At 39.5% G+C, this 20,174-nt stretch overlaps 5 protein-coding genes across 5 annotated transcripts in view; 2 read left to right on the forward strand and 3 right to left on the reverse strand.

The window, feature by feature from the left end:
• Positions 1 to 390: 390 nt before the first annotated feature.
• si:dkey-76k16.5 (uncharacterized protein LOC566887 homolog) lies at positions 391 to 3,601 on the reverse strand. Its single transcript, XM_039783027.1, has 5 exons — positions 3,381 to 3,601; positions 3,165 to 3,272; positions 2,944 to 3,064; positions 1,266 to 1,398; positions 391 to 1,164 (listed from the first exon to the last, which is right to left on the reverse strand). The coding sequence occupies exons 1-5, from the start codon at positions 3,453 to 3,455 to the stop codon at positions 765 to 767; spliced, it is 837 nt and encodes a 278-aa protein (XP_039638961.1). The 5' UTR covers positions 3,456 to 3,601; the 3' UTR covers positions 391 to 764.
• A 1,986-nt stretch (positions 3,602 to 5,587) lies between these two features.
• On the reverse strand, positions 5,588 to 7,819 carry cst3 (cystatin C (amyloid angiopathy and cerebral hemorrhage)). The gene is made up of 3 exons (XM_039784630.1): positions 7,531 to 7,819; positions 6,749 to 6,859; positions 5,588 to 5,956 (listed from the first exon to the last, which is right to left on the reverse strand). Exons 1-3 carry the CDS (start codon positions 7,729 to 7,731, stop codon positions 5,882 to 5,884), a joined length of 387 nt encoding a protein of 128 aa, XP_039640564.1. The 5' UTR covers positions 7,732 to 7,819; the 3' UTR covers positions 5,588 to 5,881.
• Positions 7,820 to 13,261: 5,442 nt separating this feature from the next.
• Positions 13,262 to 16,640, forward strand: ephx5 (epoxide hydrolase 5). Its single transcript, XM_039784015.1, has 10 exons — positions 13,262 to 13,525; positions 13,636 to 13,700; positions 13,815 to 14,031; positions 14,140 to 14,320; positions 14,447 to 14,656; positions 14,740 to 14,869; positions 15,335 to 15,546; positions 15,708 to 15,816; positions 15,922 to 16,047; positions 16,163 to 16,640. Exons 2-10 carry the CDS (start codon positions 13,678 to 13,680, stop codon positions 16,362 to 16,364), a joined length of 1,410 nt encoding a protein of 469 aa, XP_039639949.1. The 5' UTR covers positions 13,262 to 13,525; positions 13,636 to 13,677; the 3' UTR covers positions 16,365 to 16,640.
• On the reverse strand, positions 16,410 to 19,174 carry LOC120548066 (MAD2L1 binding protein). Its single transcript, XM_039784016.1, has 3 exons — positions 18,775 to 19,174; positions 17,618 to 17,898; positions 16,410 to 17,529 (listed from the first exon to the last, which is right to left on the reverse strand). The coding sequence occupies exons 1-3, from the start codon at positions 19,145 to 19,147 to the stop codon at positions 17,002 to 17,004; spliced, it is 1,182 nt and encodes a 393-aa protein (XP_039639950.1). The 5' UTR covers positions 19,148 to 19,174; the 3' UTR covers positions 16,410 to 17,001.
• The window catches only part of kif16bb (kinesin family member 16Bb), a 28,635-nt gene continuing 27,632 nt past the window's right edge, over positions 19,172 to 20,174 (forward strand). The window contains exons 1-2 of the mRNA XM_039784014.1: positions 19,172 to 19,962; positions 20,034 to 20,097. Of these exons, the coding sequence (XP_039639948.1) occupies positions 19,916 to 19,962; positions 20,034 to 20,097 (111 nt within the window). The 5' untranslated portion in view covers positions 19,172 to 19,915. The remainder of the gene's footprint in view (positions 19,963 to 20,033; positions 20,098 to 20,174) is intronic.

Raw genomic sequence — 20,174 nt, forward strand, 5'->3', positions numbered from 1 at the left:
ATGTTAATTCCTGTAGTTTGAAAAGAAGTTACATCTTTGATCTATGTCCGGGAGTAACCTCAAACGCGCATTACGTTAGAGAAAACAAATGATATGTGCCCAAGATGCCACCGTGCCATCGAAGGACCAATGGGAATGGTTTTAATCCACGTAGGGAAAAGGAACCGCCCACATGTCCAGGAGAATATAGTAAACATGTGGAGGGTCTGAATAGATGTGGACCCGTTAGGAGAGACAGCTATTTCAGCCCGCTGCAGCGTAAAACTTGTTTTTCTCATGCTGATGTAATTTAATTATTAAATCTTTTTGTTAAATCTTCATTTGGACCCAAGCCTCTCCTTTCTCAGAAATTCAGAATGCAACAACAATAATGTGAAAAGGAGAACTTGGTCTCTTTGAAACATGAATAAAACAACTAAATGTCTTTATTTTGGAGAACCGTGGTTACTAATAATTGCATCGGTGTGTATAAAATGAGGTAGCCTCTATAGTATGGTAAATATATTGGATGTACATTATTTGCTATAACTGCAAACAGAGAGCAAAGCACATATTTTATATGAATATATATATATATTTATATATTTTTACATTATTATTTGTGTCAGTAATGCCATTTTCCCTTATACCACCATTATAACCAGGTTTTGATGCAATGCTTTGGAGAGCCTATACCATTTGTAAACTTTACATTTTAATCACATTCTCAAAGGAAACATTGAAAGTTATTTTTATACAAACGCTTGTTAGAAATGGTTACAAAGTCAAAAGTTGAACTCAAACCATGCCGCCCTGTATGAGGGATCCTCGATGAAGCCCAGGTTTTTAAAGAGCGTGTAGGAGACCGTATTCTCCTCCTCTACGAAGCAGTACACCGGGTAGCCCTCAGCGTGGAGTCTCTTGGCCATGGTGCTGACCAGGACTTTGGCGTAGCCTCTCCCTCTATGCTCTGGCAGAGTGTACAATAAGCCCAAAGCACAGTAATCATACACAAGAATCCAGGACACCGGCTGGCCCTGGCCGTCAGTGATGCAGCATGACGGGAAGTTGCTGATGAGGTTTTGAATGTTTCTGTAACCCTGCTCGTTTCCTCCAAACTTCCAGGTTTTATTCACCAAGTCAACATGGGAAAGGTTAAGCGATGAAATCCTTGATTCAAACTCACTGTGGAGAAGCAGATTGTGACAATCTGAGCGTAGAAAACAGTATTATTATTATTATTTGACTTTTTACAGATAAAGTACATTTTAATTATGTGACTCTACCTGCCAGCTGCTGGTGTGAGCAGAAGGCTGCTGTCTGGCAGATACAGAAGATGCACCGCAGTATAGCATCTGTTGTTGACTTCTCTGTCAGAAGCCACTTCTTTGAGCATGGAGGTATGGGAAATGTCAAATCCTGTTGGACAAAAATTATTCACATGTTAATACAATTCTGTTATTTTTAATTGCAAGGGGTTGCACCAAATACTAGTCTATGGTTTGACCAGTAGTGGAGAAAGTATTCACTTTCATCTCTCAGTACAAATAGCAACACCACACTGCAAAAGTACACCAGTACAAGTTAAGAAGTATTGCATTGGAAATAGTAAAACATATATAATAGGGGTGGTACGGTTCACAAAACCCACGGTTCGGTTCGTATCACGGTTTTAGGGTCACGGTTTTCGGTTCTGTACGGTTCTTGTTATTTTTTCTTTTAATCTTTAACGCTCCAGAATATACTTCAGCATATGATATATAGCTAAAATTAGCATATTGAATGCATGTTGCACAAAACATGCACACAGTGGCAGTTCTATATTGTTTTATTTCATCATAGGTACCATGAAATCCCAAATGTTCCCACACACCAGACTATAAACGACGCTGGCGCATCCTCCAGCTCTGGGCAGCCTCTCTCCCACTTGACATTTCTGCAGGTGGCGTGACGGTCGCAGCGGCACCTCCACCTACTGAGGAGCGGTCGGCCGGTGTCTCTCAAAATCTGACGAAAATCTTTTAAACTGACCTTTGTCGATCTGAAATGAAGACAGATTCAGCAACTGCGCGGCCTACGCTTCGTTCAAGTTAAATTTTTTTCGAACACGTTTCGGTGAACTATTTTAGTAGAATATGAGATCGTATTCTGACACGAGCCGCCATGACAGTTTGGCTTGAAATTTGAAACCTAGGCCCCAGCCCTGGGCGCTGATTGAACGATGCGTCACATGCGTCCAATCAGCTGCCATGGGTTGCGTTTGTCACGCCCATCCCGCTCGTCATTTCCAGTAACTGTTTTAACATAGGTGTATAAAGTGGGCACTACGGCAGTAAGAGGTTAGTGCAGCTTAACAGTGTACTGACGAACCGTGCGGTACACACACGCTCCGAACCGAGACTAGCGAACCGAGCGGTTCGGGTGTTTTTTCATGAACCGTACCACCCCTAATATATAGCCTAACTACCTAAATGTACTCTTAAGTATCAAAAGTAAAAGTAATCAAAGCAAAAAATAGTCCAGATGAGTATCAAACTTACAGAATGTATGTTATATAGATTATTATCATTGATTCATATATGTCTAACTAGCATTTTACTGTCTAAGTGGGGTTCAAGTATAGTAGCCAACTGTTGAGTATTTCATTATAATGCAAGCTATGTTATAAGCGTGTCATAGGCTAGGCTATGTTGTGTAAAATTTTATTAATAGTAACTACAGCTTTCAAATAATATAAATGTAGTGAAATAAAAGGTTCAATATGTACCTCTGAATTGAAGTTGAGGAGAAGTAGTGGAGGAGAAGTGGCATGGCCTACTCAAGTAAAGTAAAAGTACCTAAAACTGAAAGTACAGTGTTTAAATGTACTTACCAGTATACTTTACACCACTGGTTTACAAACTGCAACAATTAACCTGTGTTGCCTGACGGTTAACAGACACTGTCTGCAGTGATCTTACTAACCTCCAATAAGAAAGTAGGTGCTCCAGTCAATTGCATTCTCTTCTGTCAGCATTTTCCTTAAACTCGGCTCATCCATGCTGTAGTATGTAACCTTTTTCATAAACTCCAGGGCGCGCTTGTTCTGTCAAGTTAACGCTAAATTTAGCAAGCATGTGCCATATTCAAAAACACTACGTATAGGCCTACAACATATCCAATTCTCCAATGGGATGCGAACTCACATTGGGGTCAGGTCGGCAAATGATGACTTTAAAATCAGGCCATGTATCAACGATGACCTCCAGTGTGCTTGGTTTGTTCCTGTTAATAGCATATAGGAAACCGTATACCTAAAACAGGAACAGATTAGAGCTACAGGGAGTAGAAAGACACTGCGATTACATGCTGACATAAGTTAATATTTGAAGTGTGAATATTAATAGCTTGCAGCCGTCTACCTTAGAACTCTTGGGTAAGTGTTTTAGCAGAACTCCTTCAGCGATCTGCAGTTCGTCTTTGTTAAGGAACTTCATGTTTGGGAAGCGAAGCCTCTTTACCGATGCACTTTATCCTGCCTGCCGGTTTAAACTGCTCTGTTCTAATAAAAACGGTCTCCGCCTTTATAAATCACTGACAGTCGGTCATGCAGGGCATGTCACTTATGTAATGTTACTGTGTCTCTTACCGGTGTTCTGACGATTTATGCTGCCTTGTCGAAAAATGCTACCTTAGTGTTTTTGTGTAACCCTATTTCCGTAATATGGCATCTTAGTTTTTAATTACAAACAGCGGTAAGTGTACTAAGATACTCTATCATAATATATTTTTCAAGGGTAGCGTAGGCTATTTTGATCACTTCGATAGACCAACTCCCCTAAATAATGCTACCACGCATGTGCAGGACGTACAGTAGCCACTTACACATCTCAATACGGAGCACAAATCGAGAGAACACCGGCTGAGCGTGTCTTCAAAGAGGTCCACTCTATATACTGTCCATGGGTCTACTCAAACAGAAATAAGACTAGGCCATATCCTGCTTTATTTGTGATCATGTAGGCTAGTGCAGTCGTTATTATACTGTGCAGTTTTATTATACTGTACATCCATGGTGCTGTGGCAGTAGACATCTGCTTATTTAAATCTTAGAACAAAAGACTGTTATCTAAATAAAATCTGTGAACACGTCCAGAAAATGTTAAAGACTTTAGACAAGGTAATATATACACTACAGGTCAAAAGTTTGGGGTCACTTAGAAATTTCCATTCCACTCCATTATAGACAGAATACCAGCTGAGATCAGTTGCATTGTTGTTGTTTTTTAACCAGGGCAGCAGTTTTCAGATTACATTATGTGCTTACATAATTGCAAAAGGGTTCTCCAATGTTTTCTCAGTTAACATTTTAAAATTATATCAGATTAGTAAACAGAATGGGCCTTTGGAACATTGGATGAATGGTTGCTGATAATGTGCAATGTAGATATTGCATTAAAGATCAGCCACTTCTTTCTACAACAGTCGATAACCCTAACACCCCCCCTCTCCCCCCTTAAAATTTTTCTCATTGAATCTACACGATTCACGTAGGTCACCTATTTTGGTTTCAAAACGTCGAATTTCGCCGAAAGGGGAGTGGTATGGTGAAGGGTATGTGATGATGTGGGGCTATTTTAATTCCAAAGGCCAAGGGAACTTCATCAGGATGCATAGTATCCTGGATCCATGAAATAACTGGCCTTTAAAAATAAAAATCTGCCTTCCTCTATGAGAATTTAACATAGGGGTATGTATAATTATGGTCCCTGTATTTTAAAGGAAGAACATTTATGTACAATATATTATTCATTCACAAAAAAAATTGGTGTCCTTTAAAGGTTGGATTTTTCCTAATTTGTTTTAATTAAGGCATTAAGATCAATTTCCAAAAGATGATTTTTTTTATTCCTCTTTTTAGTCAACTTTAGCATGGGTATGAATACTTAAGAGCAGCCCTGTATCCGTGTGTATCCGTGTGTGTGTGTGTGTGTGTGTGTGTGTGTGTGTGTGTGTGTGTGTGTGTGTGTGTGTGTGTGTGTGGGGGGGGGGGGGAGAAAAAAAAAAAAAAAAAAAAAAAAAAAAAAAAAAAAAAAAAAATAATTTTTTTTTTTTTTTTATATATATATATATATATATATATATATATATATATATATATATACATACATACATACATACATATACATATATATACACACACACATATTTAGTTACGGATGTCAGCTCGTATTTTGTGTAGAAATCTCTGTTGGAAATCTACACTGAGGCAATTGAAAAAAACAAAAAAGAATTCACATAATGACTATTGACTTACTGTAAGAGTAAGAGCTAGCTATGTTGTGTCACTTTTTTGCTGGGTGTGATGTCAAGACAGAAGGAGAAATTCACATTATCAAACCACGTTTTGAAAATGAGAAATTCATGTTTTAAAAATAAAATCTGGGGTAATTATAACTTCTGAAGTTTTTGCTTCCTAAAATATACATTTCATAGCATGCATACCCTTATTGGCCAAATGTCAGATGATGACAGATAGGAATGCTGAAAAAATAAATAAAAATAAACACTTTCTGTACTCAATAATAAAATATTAAACCTATATGCATTAACCACATGGACACATTCATTTAAGTTCACATACTATTTTAATTGCCATTTCATTTAAAAACAGTGTGTGGTTACCACACTTATTAGTTATTTGCTTGGTTTAGTAGCGCCGATAAAAGTTAATACATTTTTATATTGCTTTACTCTATAGGTTAGTCTGAAACACAGACTTTCAAAAGTTATTCAATGTAGCAGTGAAGTAGCATAGGCAGAAAATCTACTTTTGTTTCGTATACAGGAATACATATGACTCTGTATGACGGTTATTCAGCAAACAATGCTAAGACTAAAGATTTCCCACGTGGTTCTCTTTCTAGCATGTCTCCTTCAGCAGCTGGATTTCATTAAGCCAAGGGCGGCTCCACACTGTAAATGTGCACTGGTAAGGCTGAGGAAGAAAAAGTTACACACATTATATATATATATATATAAACATATCAAAAATAAAACAGCACATAGCATTTAATGTGTGAGATTATCATAGTCAAAGAAAGAGCTGGGCAATATATAAATAATATATTGATATCGTGATATGAGACTAGATATCGTCTTAGATTTTGGATATCGTAATATGACGTAAGTGGTGTCTTTTCCTGGTTTTAAAGGCTGCATTACAGTAAAGTGATGTCATTTTATGAACACACCAGACTGTTCTAGCTGTTCTATTATTTGCATTTACCCACTTAGTCATTATATCCACATTACTGAAGATTATTTATCAAAAATCTCATTGTGTAAATATTTTGTGAAAGCACCAGTAGTCAACACTACAATATCATTGCGGTATCGATATCGAGGTATTTGGTCAAAAATATTGTGATATTTGATTTTCTCCATATAGTCAAAGATCAACATAGAATTTTTTCTGTTTTTAAGAGGGCATGATGAACTTAATGTCCTCACTTAAAGCATTGTAAAAGCTTTAAAAACAGCTTTGCTAGCTAGTTCCCCTTGCTTCACGCTGCTCTGTCTAATTCCATCTTCCTTTAACAAACAAAGCTTGATTGTTCAAAATGGGAAAATATATATTTGTTTCACAATGTGACAGTTTGCGGTCTACTGTTGAAGAGAGAAGTATAAGTCTTCTGTATGATGTTTAATAATAACTCCCAATAGCTAAATCGAATGGGGATTTTTCCTTCCAGAAGCTGAGGTTGTAGCCTCTAAATAAAGTTATTACCCGAGCCATTTCTGGGTCTTGGTGGATGCCGCACACTTCATTTTCACTGCCCTTTCTGCAGGGGGTCTTCGCCATTCTCACAGTTATGACGTACTTCATGCCAGCAACCACCTGCAAAAAGAAATGTGTGGGTCATGGAAATACAGATCATGATAAACTTCAAGCATTGTAGCAAGCCTACGGATTTTAGGAGATTTAAGCCATTACATTCCAGCCAGTAAATCCACAGCAACACACAAAATGATCTGATGCAGCAGTTGAAGTGTCAAGAAAGGCTCAACATGATCGACTGTAAAATGACCACAAATTAACTGATCTGCAGCCAAAAAAGGTGCTTCTTAATAAATGTGTGAAGAGAGCATGGATGTAGGCTATAAGAAGGAAAAAAGACAGACTTTACAGCCGTTAAAGCTTGACGGGACAGGATGGGATTTGATTGGATTATGGTGTTAGCCTATTTAAAAGGGCCAGACAGACATCGTTTCACAATCCCGAAATTTCCACTAATCTCCATGAACACGACACGGTGTAAACAAATATAAATCACTGTAGACCTAAAGTTATATGCTTACAGGCATGACTTAATGCGAATTTACGAGTAGAAATACAAAAATGGGTAATTCATTTACGGGCGTAAAAGGCCTAGCTACTCTGTGACGTTAACGTTACGGTTAATGGTCGATACCACACGACGCATACGTGTAAACTGGATTAGCTTGATTTCACAAGGTCTGTTAAATAAAGTTGTAGACATTCACAAGACCAAATGAAACGTCACTGACCTGTCTCTGAGCCTTGACCACTTCTGCCACTTGGCTGAGGTACAGGTCGTTGCTGCCCCTGTTGTGTTGGACGACGGCGTAGTTGAGGGCATTACGCATATCTTCGTTATTGATATCTACGTCGGAAAACCCCCCTACAAATCCTCCTAACCCGACGGCGAAAACGGCCGCAAGAACAGGGAAGACAATCTTCCACATCATGTTTCTGTAACTCCGGATTTAATATTACAAAACAACAACAGCTCGACGTTTCCTCCCTCTTATATAAACAACGACGTCACGCTTGTTTTGTTCACGGGGAGTGGCACATCTTGCAGCCAATCAACTATCTCTGCAATCCCTTCTATCTGATTGGGCAGAGACGGTTCAGAACGTTCTCATAATACACCCATGTCAGAGACGGTTTAGTAAAAGGATCTTTGTCCATGTTGATCTAATACATCCATGATGTTGGTTCAAAACCGAGACGCCCCTCTCCAGCAGCAGTGGCATCAAAAACTGTCCTGAGGAGCGTCCCAGGACAGTCAGACACTGTCCTGTGACTCCCATGACTGTCCCGGGACAGTCAGACACTGTGTACACCAGGGTTCTTCAAAGTTTTTTAAGCCAAGGACCCCTTAACTAAAACAGAGATGGAGCAGGGACCCCCTACTACATATGTTGTATAAAATGAAGTTGCATAATAAACTGGGCCTACAACAATGTGTAAAGCCTTTATACCTTTTTGTATAGAATACTAAGCTATTCAAATAGCCTACTAAATTTTGTCATGATTTTATAAATCGCAGCAGTTTTTTTATGTTTGCTAATAATATGTTGGATTTCACTTTTTAATTTTTGAAAAAAATTTCAAAAAAGAACAATAATTTGGAGCCCCCCCTGCACTGACTCTGAGGACCCCCCTAGGGGCCCCGGACCCCCTGTTGAAGATCTAACAGGACAGGACCGTTTTTGCTACCACTGCTTCTCCTCCAACTCCCTGGAACTGTGTCACGTGGGCTCCGCCACTGACACACCTCTTTAGGAGACTATAGCGGCAGGTCCATGTGTATTATATTTTTATTTGTTTTGAAGGCAATGAGTTGGACAATGATGTTGTTTATTTTGTTCAATTAATCTTGTTATTGAGGAAATTCCACATTCACAAGAAGAAATGGACAGACTCCAAACCAAGCTTTCAACACTTCTTTCAAGAACTGCACCAATACGGAAACACTATAAGAGACATTCAAAATAAGAAGGCAATTAAGACTGGAAGCGTGTTTGAAAAAATTCTCATGTACCGGTGATTTGACTTAATATATGTACTGCACTTTTCTTTTCTACTTTTTTATTTATTTTCTACATATATTCTTCTTTGTATATGAACCTCTGGTATTTACTATTTGTTTATGTACATACTGGCGATATACTTATGTTCTTTTCTAAATAAAAAAAAAAACTGAAGAAAAAAAAGGTCCGTGTATTGATTCCAATGTAAAGAAGAAGTGAACGTTAACACAGATTATGCGCTTCTTTCGCCCCATAGTCACCAAAGAAAGTAAATATTTGACCCATTTATCATAAGCCACATATCTCCAGAACATTCGAACACTAACGTGGCATTTTTCAGACGGACACATCAGGAGAAAATTAACTTTATTAACGTTTGACATATATCTATGAACGTTTGAGACCTGAGGCCTGTACTACGAAGCAAGATCAACATGGCCTGGATTTCTTTCAGTAATCCGGCTTCACCTAACCTAACAACCGCGGTCCCTGGGGTCCGTTCCAGGTAGGAGGTTTAACAAACTCTGAGTCTAACCCTGATGTCTGAGTTGATTTACCCTGAGATGGGAAACTCTGAGTTTTCGGTTCCAGAATAGCTGATATGAGTTGGTTCAATCAACTCGGAGTATGTTCACTCGGGGTTACGCGCGTGCACAAAAGGCAGTATGAATGGAGCCATGATTCTACGATTCACCATGGTAACAACCACAAACAAACGGGTCGGCGGAAATACTCATGCGCACAAACAGCGAGTTTGAACGTGTTTCGTTAAAAAAGCAAGACAGCGGCTGCTGCTGCAAAAGAGAGAGAATTGGTGTGGGAGAAAATTGTTGCTCGAGTCAATGCGTAGCTACACATTCACAGTGTATTAATTTCATATTTAATCACAGTTAACTTATAATATTACTGGTGAAAACTGGAATTGTATTAGGCCTACACCTATAATTTCATTTAGGTGCAATCCTGCGGGCGAAAAAGTAAACTATACTAATCCCATTCTGAGGCTGCAGCACCATGATCATTAACAGAACTATAATGTATAATGATGTATTTCTTTTTAATGGCTCTACTGTCCAGGGAACACTACAAAAAAGTTTAAAAAACGTTTCAGAGCGAGTCACACTTTTCTGATTGCTCTGCATACAGTGGCTTAGCCTAGCTACTATTAGCCTACAGTATGATCCGCTACACTGTTGTTAAGAAAACTGCTGTTTGCAAAAAACGTAATGCGATACAAAGAATCTGCTGGGATGTTAAAGCCTGTCCACGATGGTTGATGTTAGTGATATGAGGACGGATAAGGTATCTACATATCTAATGGACTGTGATAAAAAATACCTCTCAAATCGGTTATGTGGAAATGAAAATACATCTATAGTCGGGACTCAATACCGACGTAAACTCTCTGTGAATTAATACAGCTTTTTCATCAATGGGATCGTCGACAAAAGGACGTGACATGTTTGAGAAAAAAACGTTTTATAATCAAATATAAACCAATACGTTTTTTTATTCATGCAGATAAAACTGCATTAATATGCGCCTGATACAGACTGAATGAATGAATGAGGAAATGAGTTTCTCCTCCCTCTCAGTGGGAGGAGACTGAGAGAAACTCGAGGTTTCTTGAAGAAAACCTGCTCCCGACCTGGGGCCTGTTTCACAAAAGCAGAATATATAAATCCAGGATAACTGATAAATCGAGGCTTGACCTAGTCTAATCTGTGCATCCTGGCTTGGTGCGTTTCACAAAGGCCAAGCCAGGCTGAGGAGGAGCGACTAGGTCGAGCCAGGCTGAAGTAATTCAGATAGATGCGAGTCCACGGCTTTCCTCAAAAGACCGCGAGGTCGATCACAGATTTACTGATGCCAAAATGGAGAATACGCATTGTACATAGGCCTACCTTATACAGAGTGAGCAGCAGCTTCTTATGGAAGTATGATATCATGAAATACATTTGTATAAAAAAGAAAGAAACACGTCGCTGTAATGAAGCGCGAAAGCGTGGCAGACGATTGCGGACCAACTGAATCGTAATTGTAGCCTAAATATATACATTAACTGACAACTGCTCTGAATTGAACCGTCATAATCATACCATTCAAGGATTAGGCTACTAATCATTTTGCGCAATTAACAGTTGTACTCTTTGCCTTAAAAGTAAGCAGAAGATAATGTTATCACGAAATTTACCATAAAGATCAATTTTCTACAACGCTAGAATATGATGCGTAAATATCTCTTTCACTCTGTTTCTCCCTCCTCTCTCTCATGGGCTAAAATATAAATGTCCTAAGTCATATTAACTTCCACTGCTCGTTATGCACGCAAAGTGTACAACTGTTCGTTTTTGCCAATGACAGTGACTTATTGAATGGTTTCAGTTAAGAGCAGTAGTTCATAAATGTATATTTTTAGACTATCATTCAGTCTGTCCGCTATCTGCCACGCTTTTTTTCGCGTTTTTTTTTTATTTGATAGAGGACGAGTTTCCTTCTCTACATATTATATGCCTTGCTCCCTGTATATATGGACATAGAAAATAAAGACACTAAAGAACTTGGACTCTAAAATCTAGAAACTATGAAGATAATTAAGTGATAAATTCCATGCACACTGTAAACATGAATGGAACAGAGTGATATTCATCAGTTATTTCCCCCCAAATATAAGGTCAAAAACCATTGAGGTGTCCTCTCCCTGTTGTCATGAATGCACAGTAGCCTACATCACTAGATAGTTACTGGTCCAGTGAACTAAGACTATAATTTGGGAGGACTGTACAATTAGGATATGTTCTTAAAATTGTACAATCCTCCAAAATTATAGTTGCAGTTTACTGGACAACACAAATTGTGTGCTAAGAATGCCAAATACAATGTACATGGAAGTGGAACAAACATGATACTTATTGTTAAAGAATAAAAAATAAAAAAATGAATCAACCAAAATAATTCAAGGTGCATTGGTCAACTATAGAAATGTACAGCATTGTATGTATTGCCCTTAGTAACAGACTTCATTTAAAACACATTTGAAATTTGATCAGCCTTTTCTAATTATCTCAACAACTGCCATAATATATTAATTAAACTTCTAACAACAATATGAACATCAGTCTTCATACAGCAATATAACAGTAATAATGTCACATGAATAATTATAAAAATAATGGTCACAACTTTAAATAATAACAATACTTAAATGAACAGCAATATGCACCTGTTGTATTTTAATCCAGGCTGATAACAATAGGGTAAAACCACTGCTGGGTGATCAGAAAAGGCTACAGGATTAAATAAATCCTGGCTGTTAGCCTGGTCAGGAGCAGGCTAGCTGTACAGAATAAATCTCCATGGTGATTTATGTGCCTCCGCTTTCGTGAAACCGAATCAAGGCTTAATTCATCCAGGATAACTGGGAAATCCCGGCTTAATCCCTTATCTTGGTTTTGTGAAACAGGCCCCAGGTTAGGTTCACAGACTCAGTTACCATAGTAACTGACTCCGAGGTTAAGTTACCTCTCTTTCTGGAACGGAAAACCCAGAGTTTCCCTCATCTCAGGGTTAACCAACTCAGAGTTTTCACTAAACCTGCTTTCTGGAACGGGCCTCTGTACTACGACGCTGGTTATCAACTAGTTCAGTCAACTCAGGGTTTCCCAATCTAGAGACGCGCGCGTTCACATAAAAGAGGCGGTGTTTGCGCACCACGACCAATCGCAAACATCTACCAGAGCAGCATATTTTAAACAAGAAGAGCAAACTATAATTCTACATAAATATGAAGAACACAGACACGGTTTTACAGGCATAACGCGATACAGTCGCTGCTTCCTAAAACAGGAAGGAAAGCTGGCAAAAAATAAAATAAATAGCCGCTGTAGATGTTTAAATCACAACGCTTATTAATATCACTTCCTCATCAGTCAGGACCAAGATCTGACCATCATTACACTTGTGCTTTCCATAAACTGTCGTTGCTTTAGCCTATTATTTCAGTTGCAACCCTGGCAGTGGGAAGCGATCGTTAGAGCAAATAAAACATATAAAAACATAATTCAAACCGATGTGCGCATTGGCGACACACGGCTCAAGAAGCCGATATGTAATTCCCTCCCATTAAAATATATAGGCTATATTTCATAAAAATACCCATGTTAACGGGGTTGTTGGTCTCTAAAAAAAATAAATGTAAATGTTTTAACTTTTATGAGCGCACCCCTCTCTCTCTCTCTCTCTCTCTCTCTCTCTCTCTCTCTCTCTCTCTCTCCCTCTGCCACCGAAGCTCCGCCTGATCTTCTTTAAGAACGGTGAGCGCTTATCAATCGAGTATTGATTGGTCAGTAGGCGGTGCTTTTACACCAGTTGATCTCTGATCTCCAACTTAACCTGCTCCCGACCAGGTTAGGTGTTCAGCATGAGTTACCACAGCGATTGAACCCGATAACAACTGATCCACCTTCGTAGTACAGAAAATCCTGGGTTGAGCCTTAAATTAGCTCGTTAACGCCAAATCCTGCTTCGTAGTACAGGCCTCCGTTTCTGTCTCAGGGCTAAACTCTCGCGAGATCTGGCACTTTGGATTTGTTGGGTTTTATGTTTGCCACGCAGCCAATCGCGGGTGTGTTCGTTTTGTACACCGCTAAATCCCGTAGTTGCCCCTTCCATTTGCAGACATTCTTACGTTGTCTGAAGGCACACTTAACAGGAGGCAAATAAGGTATGTTGAAATGCACGTTGGTTGCAGTTTGACGTTATTGTATACAACTTTCGAAGCGCGGTGCGGAAAATGAATACAGGTTTTACCCATTGGTTTTACCTCTGTCCTAGTGAGGGTCTGACAGGGCAGCCGCTCACCTTTGGAACTGCGCAATGCAAAGACTTCAGGTTTTTAAGTAAGTAGGCTTTTACTACTGATACTCAGATTTTATCGAGATATATTTGTACCCTAATATTAGAGCTGTATTTTACCTCCAATGAGTTTTTCTATATTTGTTTTCACTTTGCAGGGGAACTTTCTGTAGCTTGGATGCCGTCCAACGGCAGCTCCTAATAGGCTCAGCTGTGGCAGCAGGGGGACTACTGGTGGCATACATAGTGCACAAAAGGAGACAAGTTAAAAGTATTCCTCTTGGTGAAGGATGGTGGGGAGCAGGAGAGAAGCCACTGTCAGAGGATGATAAAATCTATCCCTTTAAAGTGCAAACCTCAGATAAAGAGATTGAGGTCCTTTTGAGCTGTTAAACTTTCCTCACCAATTACCAAATTTAAAGCACCAATAATAAGACAGCAACATGTTTATGTGAAGTAATCAACAGTGCTTTTATTCAACAGGACTTTCATGAGCGCATTGACAGAACCCGCTTCGCTGATCCTTTAGAAGATAGCTGCTTCCAGTATGGCTTCAATTCCACATATCTCAAGAAAGTGGTGTCCTATTGGAGACACGAGTTTGACTGGAAAAAGCAAGTGGCAGTGCTTAACAAGTTTCAGCACTTCAAAACTAAAATAGAAGGTACTCACAGCCTCAAGATGAATCAACAGGGTTTTCTTTTGCTTTAGAATAATAATTTGGAAATTTGGCCAATAATCAGTCAACACACTATTTTCTTTTCACGCCAATGCTTTTGCTTTAATGCAGGATTGGACGTGCACTTCATCCACGTGCGACCACCACACCGTGAGAATCAGAAGGTTCTGCCACTTATGCTCGTTCACGGCTGGCCTGGCTCCTTCTATGAGTTCTACAAGATTCTGCCACTTCTTACAGAGAACCAGGATGGTGTCGCGTTTGAGGTCATATGCCCGTCCATCCCTGGCTATGGTTTCTCAGAAGCCCCTCATAAACAAGGTAGATCATTCTAAAGACCCGCATGTATGTTTTACAGCTTGAGCAGCAGATGTTTTACAGATGTGCTTCCTGTATCTTTTCAGGCTTCGACAGTCTCGCTGCTGCCCGAATTTTCCTGACACTGATGGAGCGTTTAGGATTCTCCAAGTTCTATCTGCAGGGAGGTGACTGGGGCTCTCTCATCACCACCAACATGGCACAGATGAAGCCTCAGTAAGACAGCAAAACAAGCCATTACATACCACAAGTAATCACTGCAGTGGATTGTCCACCACCCACTTGTTTTTTAAAAAGGGAGCATTGTAACATTCTTACTTAAATTGTGGAAGTGCTTGCGGTGTGCAAGTGACAAATACTACTGACACTACAAATTCCTGGATGCTGGAGCAATACATGTGATAAAACCTCAATTTATAGCTCTAAATTGGCACTTAATACAGATTTAAAATGTAGCAAACCATAGGTGTCATTTACACTGGGCACATTTTTTGAAATGGTCACTTCTGTCCCAACACTTTTGGGTTGCCATAATGCATTTCCCAACCTACTGTAATTATCTACTCTGACATCATGCTGTTTTTTTTTTCCATCTAAGCCACCATGTCAACACAAAGTGTTGTGTGAGACCTACAGTATAACCGTAGGTAAAATTGACATTTATTTTGTAATCTTTTCCAGGTGCGTGAAAGGTCTCCACTTAAACATGTTTATATCAACAAAGGGGTTCAAAGTGATGTTCTCCCTCATGATTGGTCCTTATCTGCCCTTCCTGGTGGGCTTCAGTCGGGAAGATGTTCGCCGGTTGTTCCCTTTCTTTGAGAAAAATGTCTGGGACATCCTGAGGGAAACCGGCTACATGCACATCCAAGCCACTAAACCAGACACTGCAGGTGGGAACATACAAAACCCAAGAAAAAGATTATGATGATCTTACAGACACCGTTGACAGATCAAAGACAGACCATATGAAACAAGCAACCCGCTCCTAGTATTTTGTAATCTCAGTGTACCTTTATTTCAGCTCTTAATATATTTTAAATTGGGTGTACAGGCTGTGGAGTGAACGACTCTCCTGTAGGCTTGGCGGCCTACCTTCTGGAGAAGTTCTCCACCTGGACTGATCTAAGGAACAGAGGTCTGGTGGATGGTGGGCTGGAGAGGTACAAGAGGGAATTCAATTTTGCCTTTTTGAAAAAGGAAAAAAAACAACTGATATGATGGATTCAACAAGGTGTATGTGATTGTTGCTGTCTTCATCTGAACAGGAAATTCAGCCTGGATGACCTCTTGACAAATGTCATGATCTACTGGACCACAGGCTCCATAGTCTCCTCCATGCGCTTCTACAAAGAGAACTTTAAGACTAATCCTGACAATCGAGTGGATGCAAAGTATGTGGCCAAATTGTTATACTGTCAAAACTATGACGACTTTTGTGTTACAGATTTGACCACCTTATTATCCTATCATGTTAGAACTCTGATTAAGTTTCCTCTTTTGTTTTAGGACAGGGATATTTGTGCCCACTGGACTTGCCGCCTTCCCTGGGGAGCTGATGCACTGCCCTAAGACATGGGCACAAATTAGGTATCGAAACATCTACTCCTACACTTTCATGCCACGAGGTGGTCACTTTGCTGCCTTTGAGGAGCCCCAGCTGCTAGCCAACGATATTGTCCAGTTTGTCAAAAAAGTGGAGGAGTTCTGAACCTGTTGATGCACTCTCAGACCTATTATTGCCCTTGTGTTTGATTTTGATTGATCATTCCAAATGCAGATTGTTTTCACACTACAATACATCTCATTGCTTGATTGCCTCTAAAATTGCAGCACTGAATAATAAAAAATTATCTCCAGGTTTTAATAAATCTAAAACGTATATACAGATACTGGCACTCAAATGTATCCAAAGATTGGATTAAAGAAAGCAATACAATGCATTAAACCTTTCAAGTTATGCTCATTAAAAATATATTGCACTATATTACATGTGTTGTTCTGTGTTTAAGGTCCTTAAAAATTAGTGAAGTAAAACATTCTTAAATATAAACAATACAAAATGTTTCATTTATGCCAACAAAGTTCATGCCAACAAAACCTCTTGACAACACATTCAGTATTTCAGAAGATATAGGTATAAAACACCATACTGCTTGTGTTAATAAACCAACTTTTTTTTTAAGTGGCATACTTTTAATCACAAGTAGAAAACAATTAACTCATAATTCATTAAAATGGACAGCTCAATTCAAAATTCAAGTTCAAAATGCACTTGAACCACCATTAAAATGTATTTGTAGTATACAAACCCCAATTTCAGACTATGTGCTCCCCGATGTTTTGGGTCACTTGCCAAAGCCCTTGATAGTCATGGGTGCCTGAAACCACACATAATCCTGCCAGTCTGACCCCTGTGCCCTTTGTTCCTTACAGGTGCTGGGGTCAGTAGACAGAGCAATAATTTGGTTCTTTACACGGTTTGGCACTTTAAACTGTAGTTTAGGTCGGAACCAACCTACACCGCAATCCCTGTGCGCCAGTGCCAAGACTGTGGTGGGCATTAAGCGAACAGGTCTGCTGTCAGACAAAAGGTCAGCCACAAAAAGAGTGCGGAAGAGCTGCCTTAAGCATGAGGACACCCGCAGACATTGATCTCCACCGGCCAATACCAGAGCCTCCATGTTGATCTCATACAGCTCTTTGGGGAGGATGAGGGAGCCACCCATTAGCAGCAGCACACGAGGCACCCTGCTAAGGGAAAAAAGCACCTCCAGCTGCTGCAGCACCTCCTCTAGCTCCTGAAGGGTCTGTTGACACTTGCGCCAGTCCATGTCTGCAGACTGCACCGGCCTCCGACTGACTATGTCTTTATCCTGAAAAGCAAAAACATTCAGCATCTCAAATCCACAGCATTTCTTTATTTATGAACATTTGATGTGCACACACATTTTCCCTATTCACCTGCATGGAGGCTTGCTGTTTCTTCTGGGAGTACACCAGCTGGTCATACGTCATGGGTAGTTGCTGCCTCTGATAGAGAATGCACTTGAGGATCTCGCTGACGAAGCGGCAGCAGCCTTCCTGAGTTACAGTGCCAGGGAAAACCACGTTAACGAGGCCTTCGTCCCGCGCTCTTCTCATGACCTCAGAATTGACCTCGGTCTTACTATGTTGTTTACTGGCAGTCACACTGGAATCCTGCAAACTTCTCTGACCAGAAGTGTCCTCTTCTTGGGTGTTACCTGTCCAAATAAGGACCAGAACAATGTCATTAGGATGAGCAACTGACCGGTCTTTCTCAATTTTAGCTAGTTTTCATTATTTAGGCATAAGTAGCAAGTACTCGGTTATCATTAAAAGGTCCTGCACTTAAGCATTCAGTTAATTTTATCTACTGCTGGATAGTTTTGGCCTAATCATATTTTCTTTGTAATTAATGTTTTTTAGGCAAAAAATAAGCTAAATCTGTGTCTGTAGTAACTAGAGATTAAGAATAGTAAATCCTGTCCACTACAGTTTCCCAGAGTGCAAGACAGCATCTTCAAATGTCTATTTTTTTTCCAAAACGCAAAGATATTCAGTTGACAATGATAATAAACAGAAAGATGCTACAAATACTTACAATTAAGACAATGGAGTCAGACAATGGTTGAAGCTTTTGCTTTAAAAACGATTAGCTAATCGTTTCATCAAAATTGTTGACTAATCATTTTGGCTAATTGAATAATTGTTCAGCTGTAAACTATTGCTATTAAATAAATGTAGTGGAGAAAAAAAACTATATACCGTATATATTATCAATACTCGGAGTACCTCAAAACTGTGTCTGAGTACAGTACTAACTTATTAACGTTACTTAAGAATAGTATGTCCATGTTAAATGCAGTATTTTGAGAAATAGTGTCAACATATTAACTGGAAACTTAGCCTACATGTACCATTATAACAGGAGAACTCATTTAACAACCAGGGGGATTTGTTTTCCACTATTAAAAAGAAAATGCAGTGTTTACAATGCAACAACTAATGTTAATTGCACTCATCCTCCGGGCTGGATCTCAGAAACGTGCTAGAAATGATGGGTAACGTTAACGTTAGCCAAACCGGTTGTTACCTACCTTGAGTGCTGGTTGTCGAGGGCACATCGGTGTTTTCTTTGTCCGCGTTGTTCGCAGAATGCGGTTTTGAACTTAGTACACGTTCAGAGGAGACTTCTTTCAATTCTATTACATTTGTCGTCTTTAAACATGTGTTTACGGCCTGTGGTGAGAGTTGTTCGGCGACTTCCGCAGACGGTCGGCATGAATTTGAGTCGTCGGGAACACTTTGTAACGTTAGGACTTTACATGTCATATTCGGTTCCTCCAGCGTGCTAACATCTTTTTCTGACGAAAACGACAGGCGCCTCGTTATCTTATTGTCTGCGTTGTTAATAATGGACGTATTTTCGGAGTTTGATGTTGGTTTAAATATATTCGAGTCTTCTGCCATAGTTTTGAATGTCCCCGCCGGGTCTCTTTTCCGCACTGCATCATGGGAAACGTGGATCGACATCAATGCTGTGTTCACGTTACATGGAAAAATGCGAAACATCATTTTCCCTTTGAAAATTTCCGTGCGTTCGTTCGTGCCTCTGGTTCTTGCTAAGTATCCTACATCAAAATGCGTTTATTATTGCGGGCGCTGAAGGCGTTTGGTGCATGTAATGAACATATGAAAATGGAATAAGCAATAGAACAAAGTACTGCAACAGTTAAAAACATAACAAAATAAATATGTAAAAGACACTATGACAAATATGTACAATAGCCTAACTGTTTAAGGCGGTACGGTTTTGTGCAGGATGTGCAAAATATGAATCTGGATGTGCAAAAGTTCACAGCATAATATGCGCATAAGGTGTGATGAAAGTACCAGTTTAATTAAGTGCGTTAAGTTTGGTTGAGTCTCTTTCCATTTGTATGATTGATATATAAGTGGATATGATATCCAGTTATGTTATTAAATCATATAAAACCAGAGCTGCATATCAAAAGCGAATGAGTAAAATAAAAATAAAAAGTTGCAACACATCCCAGTGGCTAGTTTGAGTAGTGCATCGGGAGAGTGAGCACAGGCCCCAGGTGTGATAATTGGGTGTGAAATACGCAGCATGTTCACGCGGATACCTTAACGGCAGACTTCTCTTTCAAAGAAGGAGAACTAGGCTGAGAGAACTGGTCTTTTGTAAGTGTTTTGTGTGATTTTGATTAAAAAAAAATGGCTTCATTGCGAGTAGCAGTCCGAGTCCGTCCGTTGAGCAAAAGGTAGGTAAAATTACTGCTTTTATTTTCTCTCGGAATGAACACGTATGCCACTCACGTGCACTTTTCAACAGAGAAAAGCACTCATCATCGAAGGTGATAATTCACATGAAGGGGAAGTCTACATCTGTTGACAAGGTATTTTCTCACTAAATAACAAATCCACTATGCTGCAGTTATTGACGTTTTTATTAAGAGTGGGCTGTTTATTTTAA

The sequence above is a fragment of the Perca fluviatilis genome, chromosome 19 (assembly GCF_010015445.1).
Source record: "Perca fluviatilis chromosome 19, GENO_Pfluv_1.0, whole genome shotgun sequence".
NCBI lineage: Eukaryota > Metazoa > Chordata > Actinopteri > Perciformes > Percidae > Perca > Perca fluviatilis.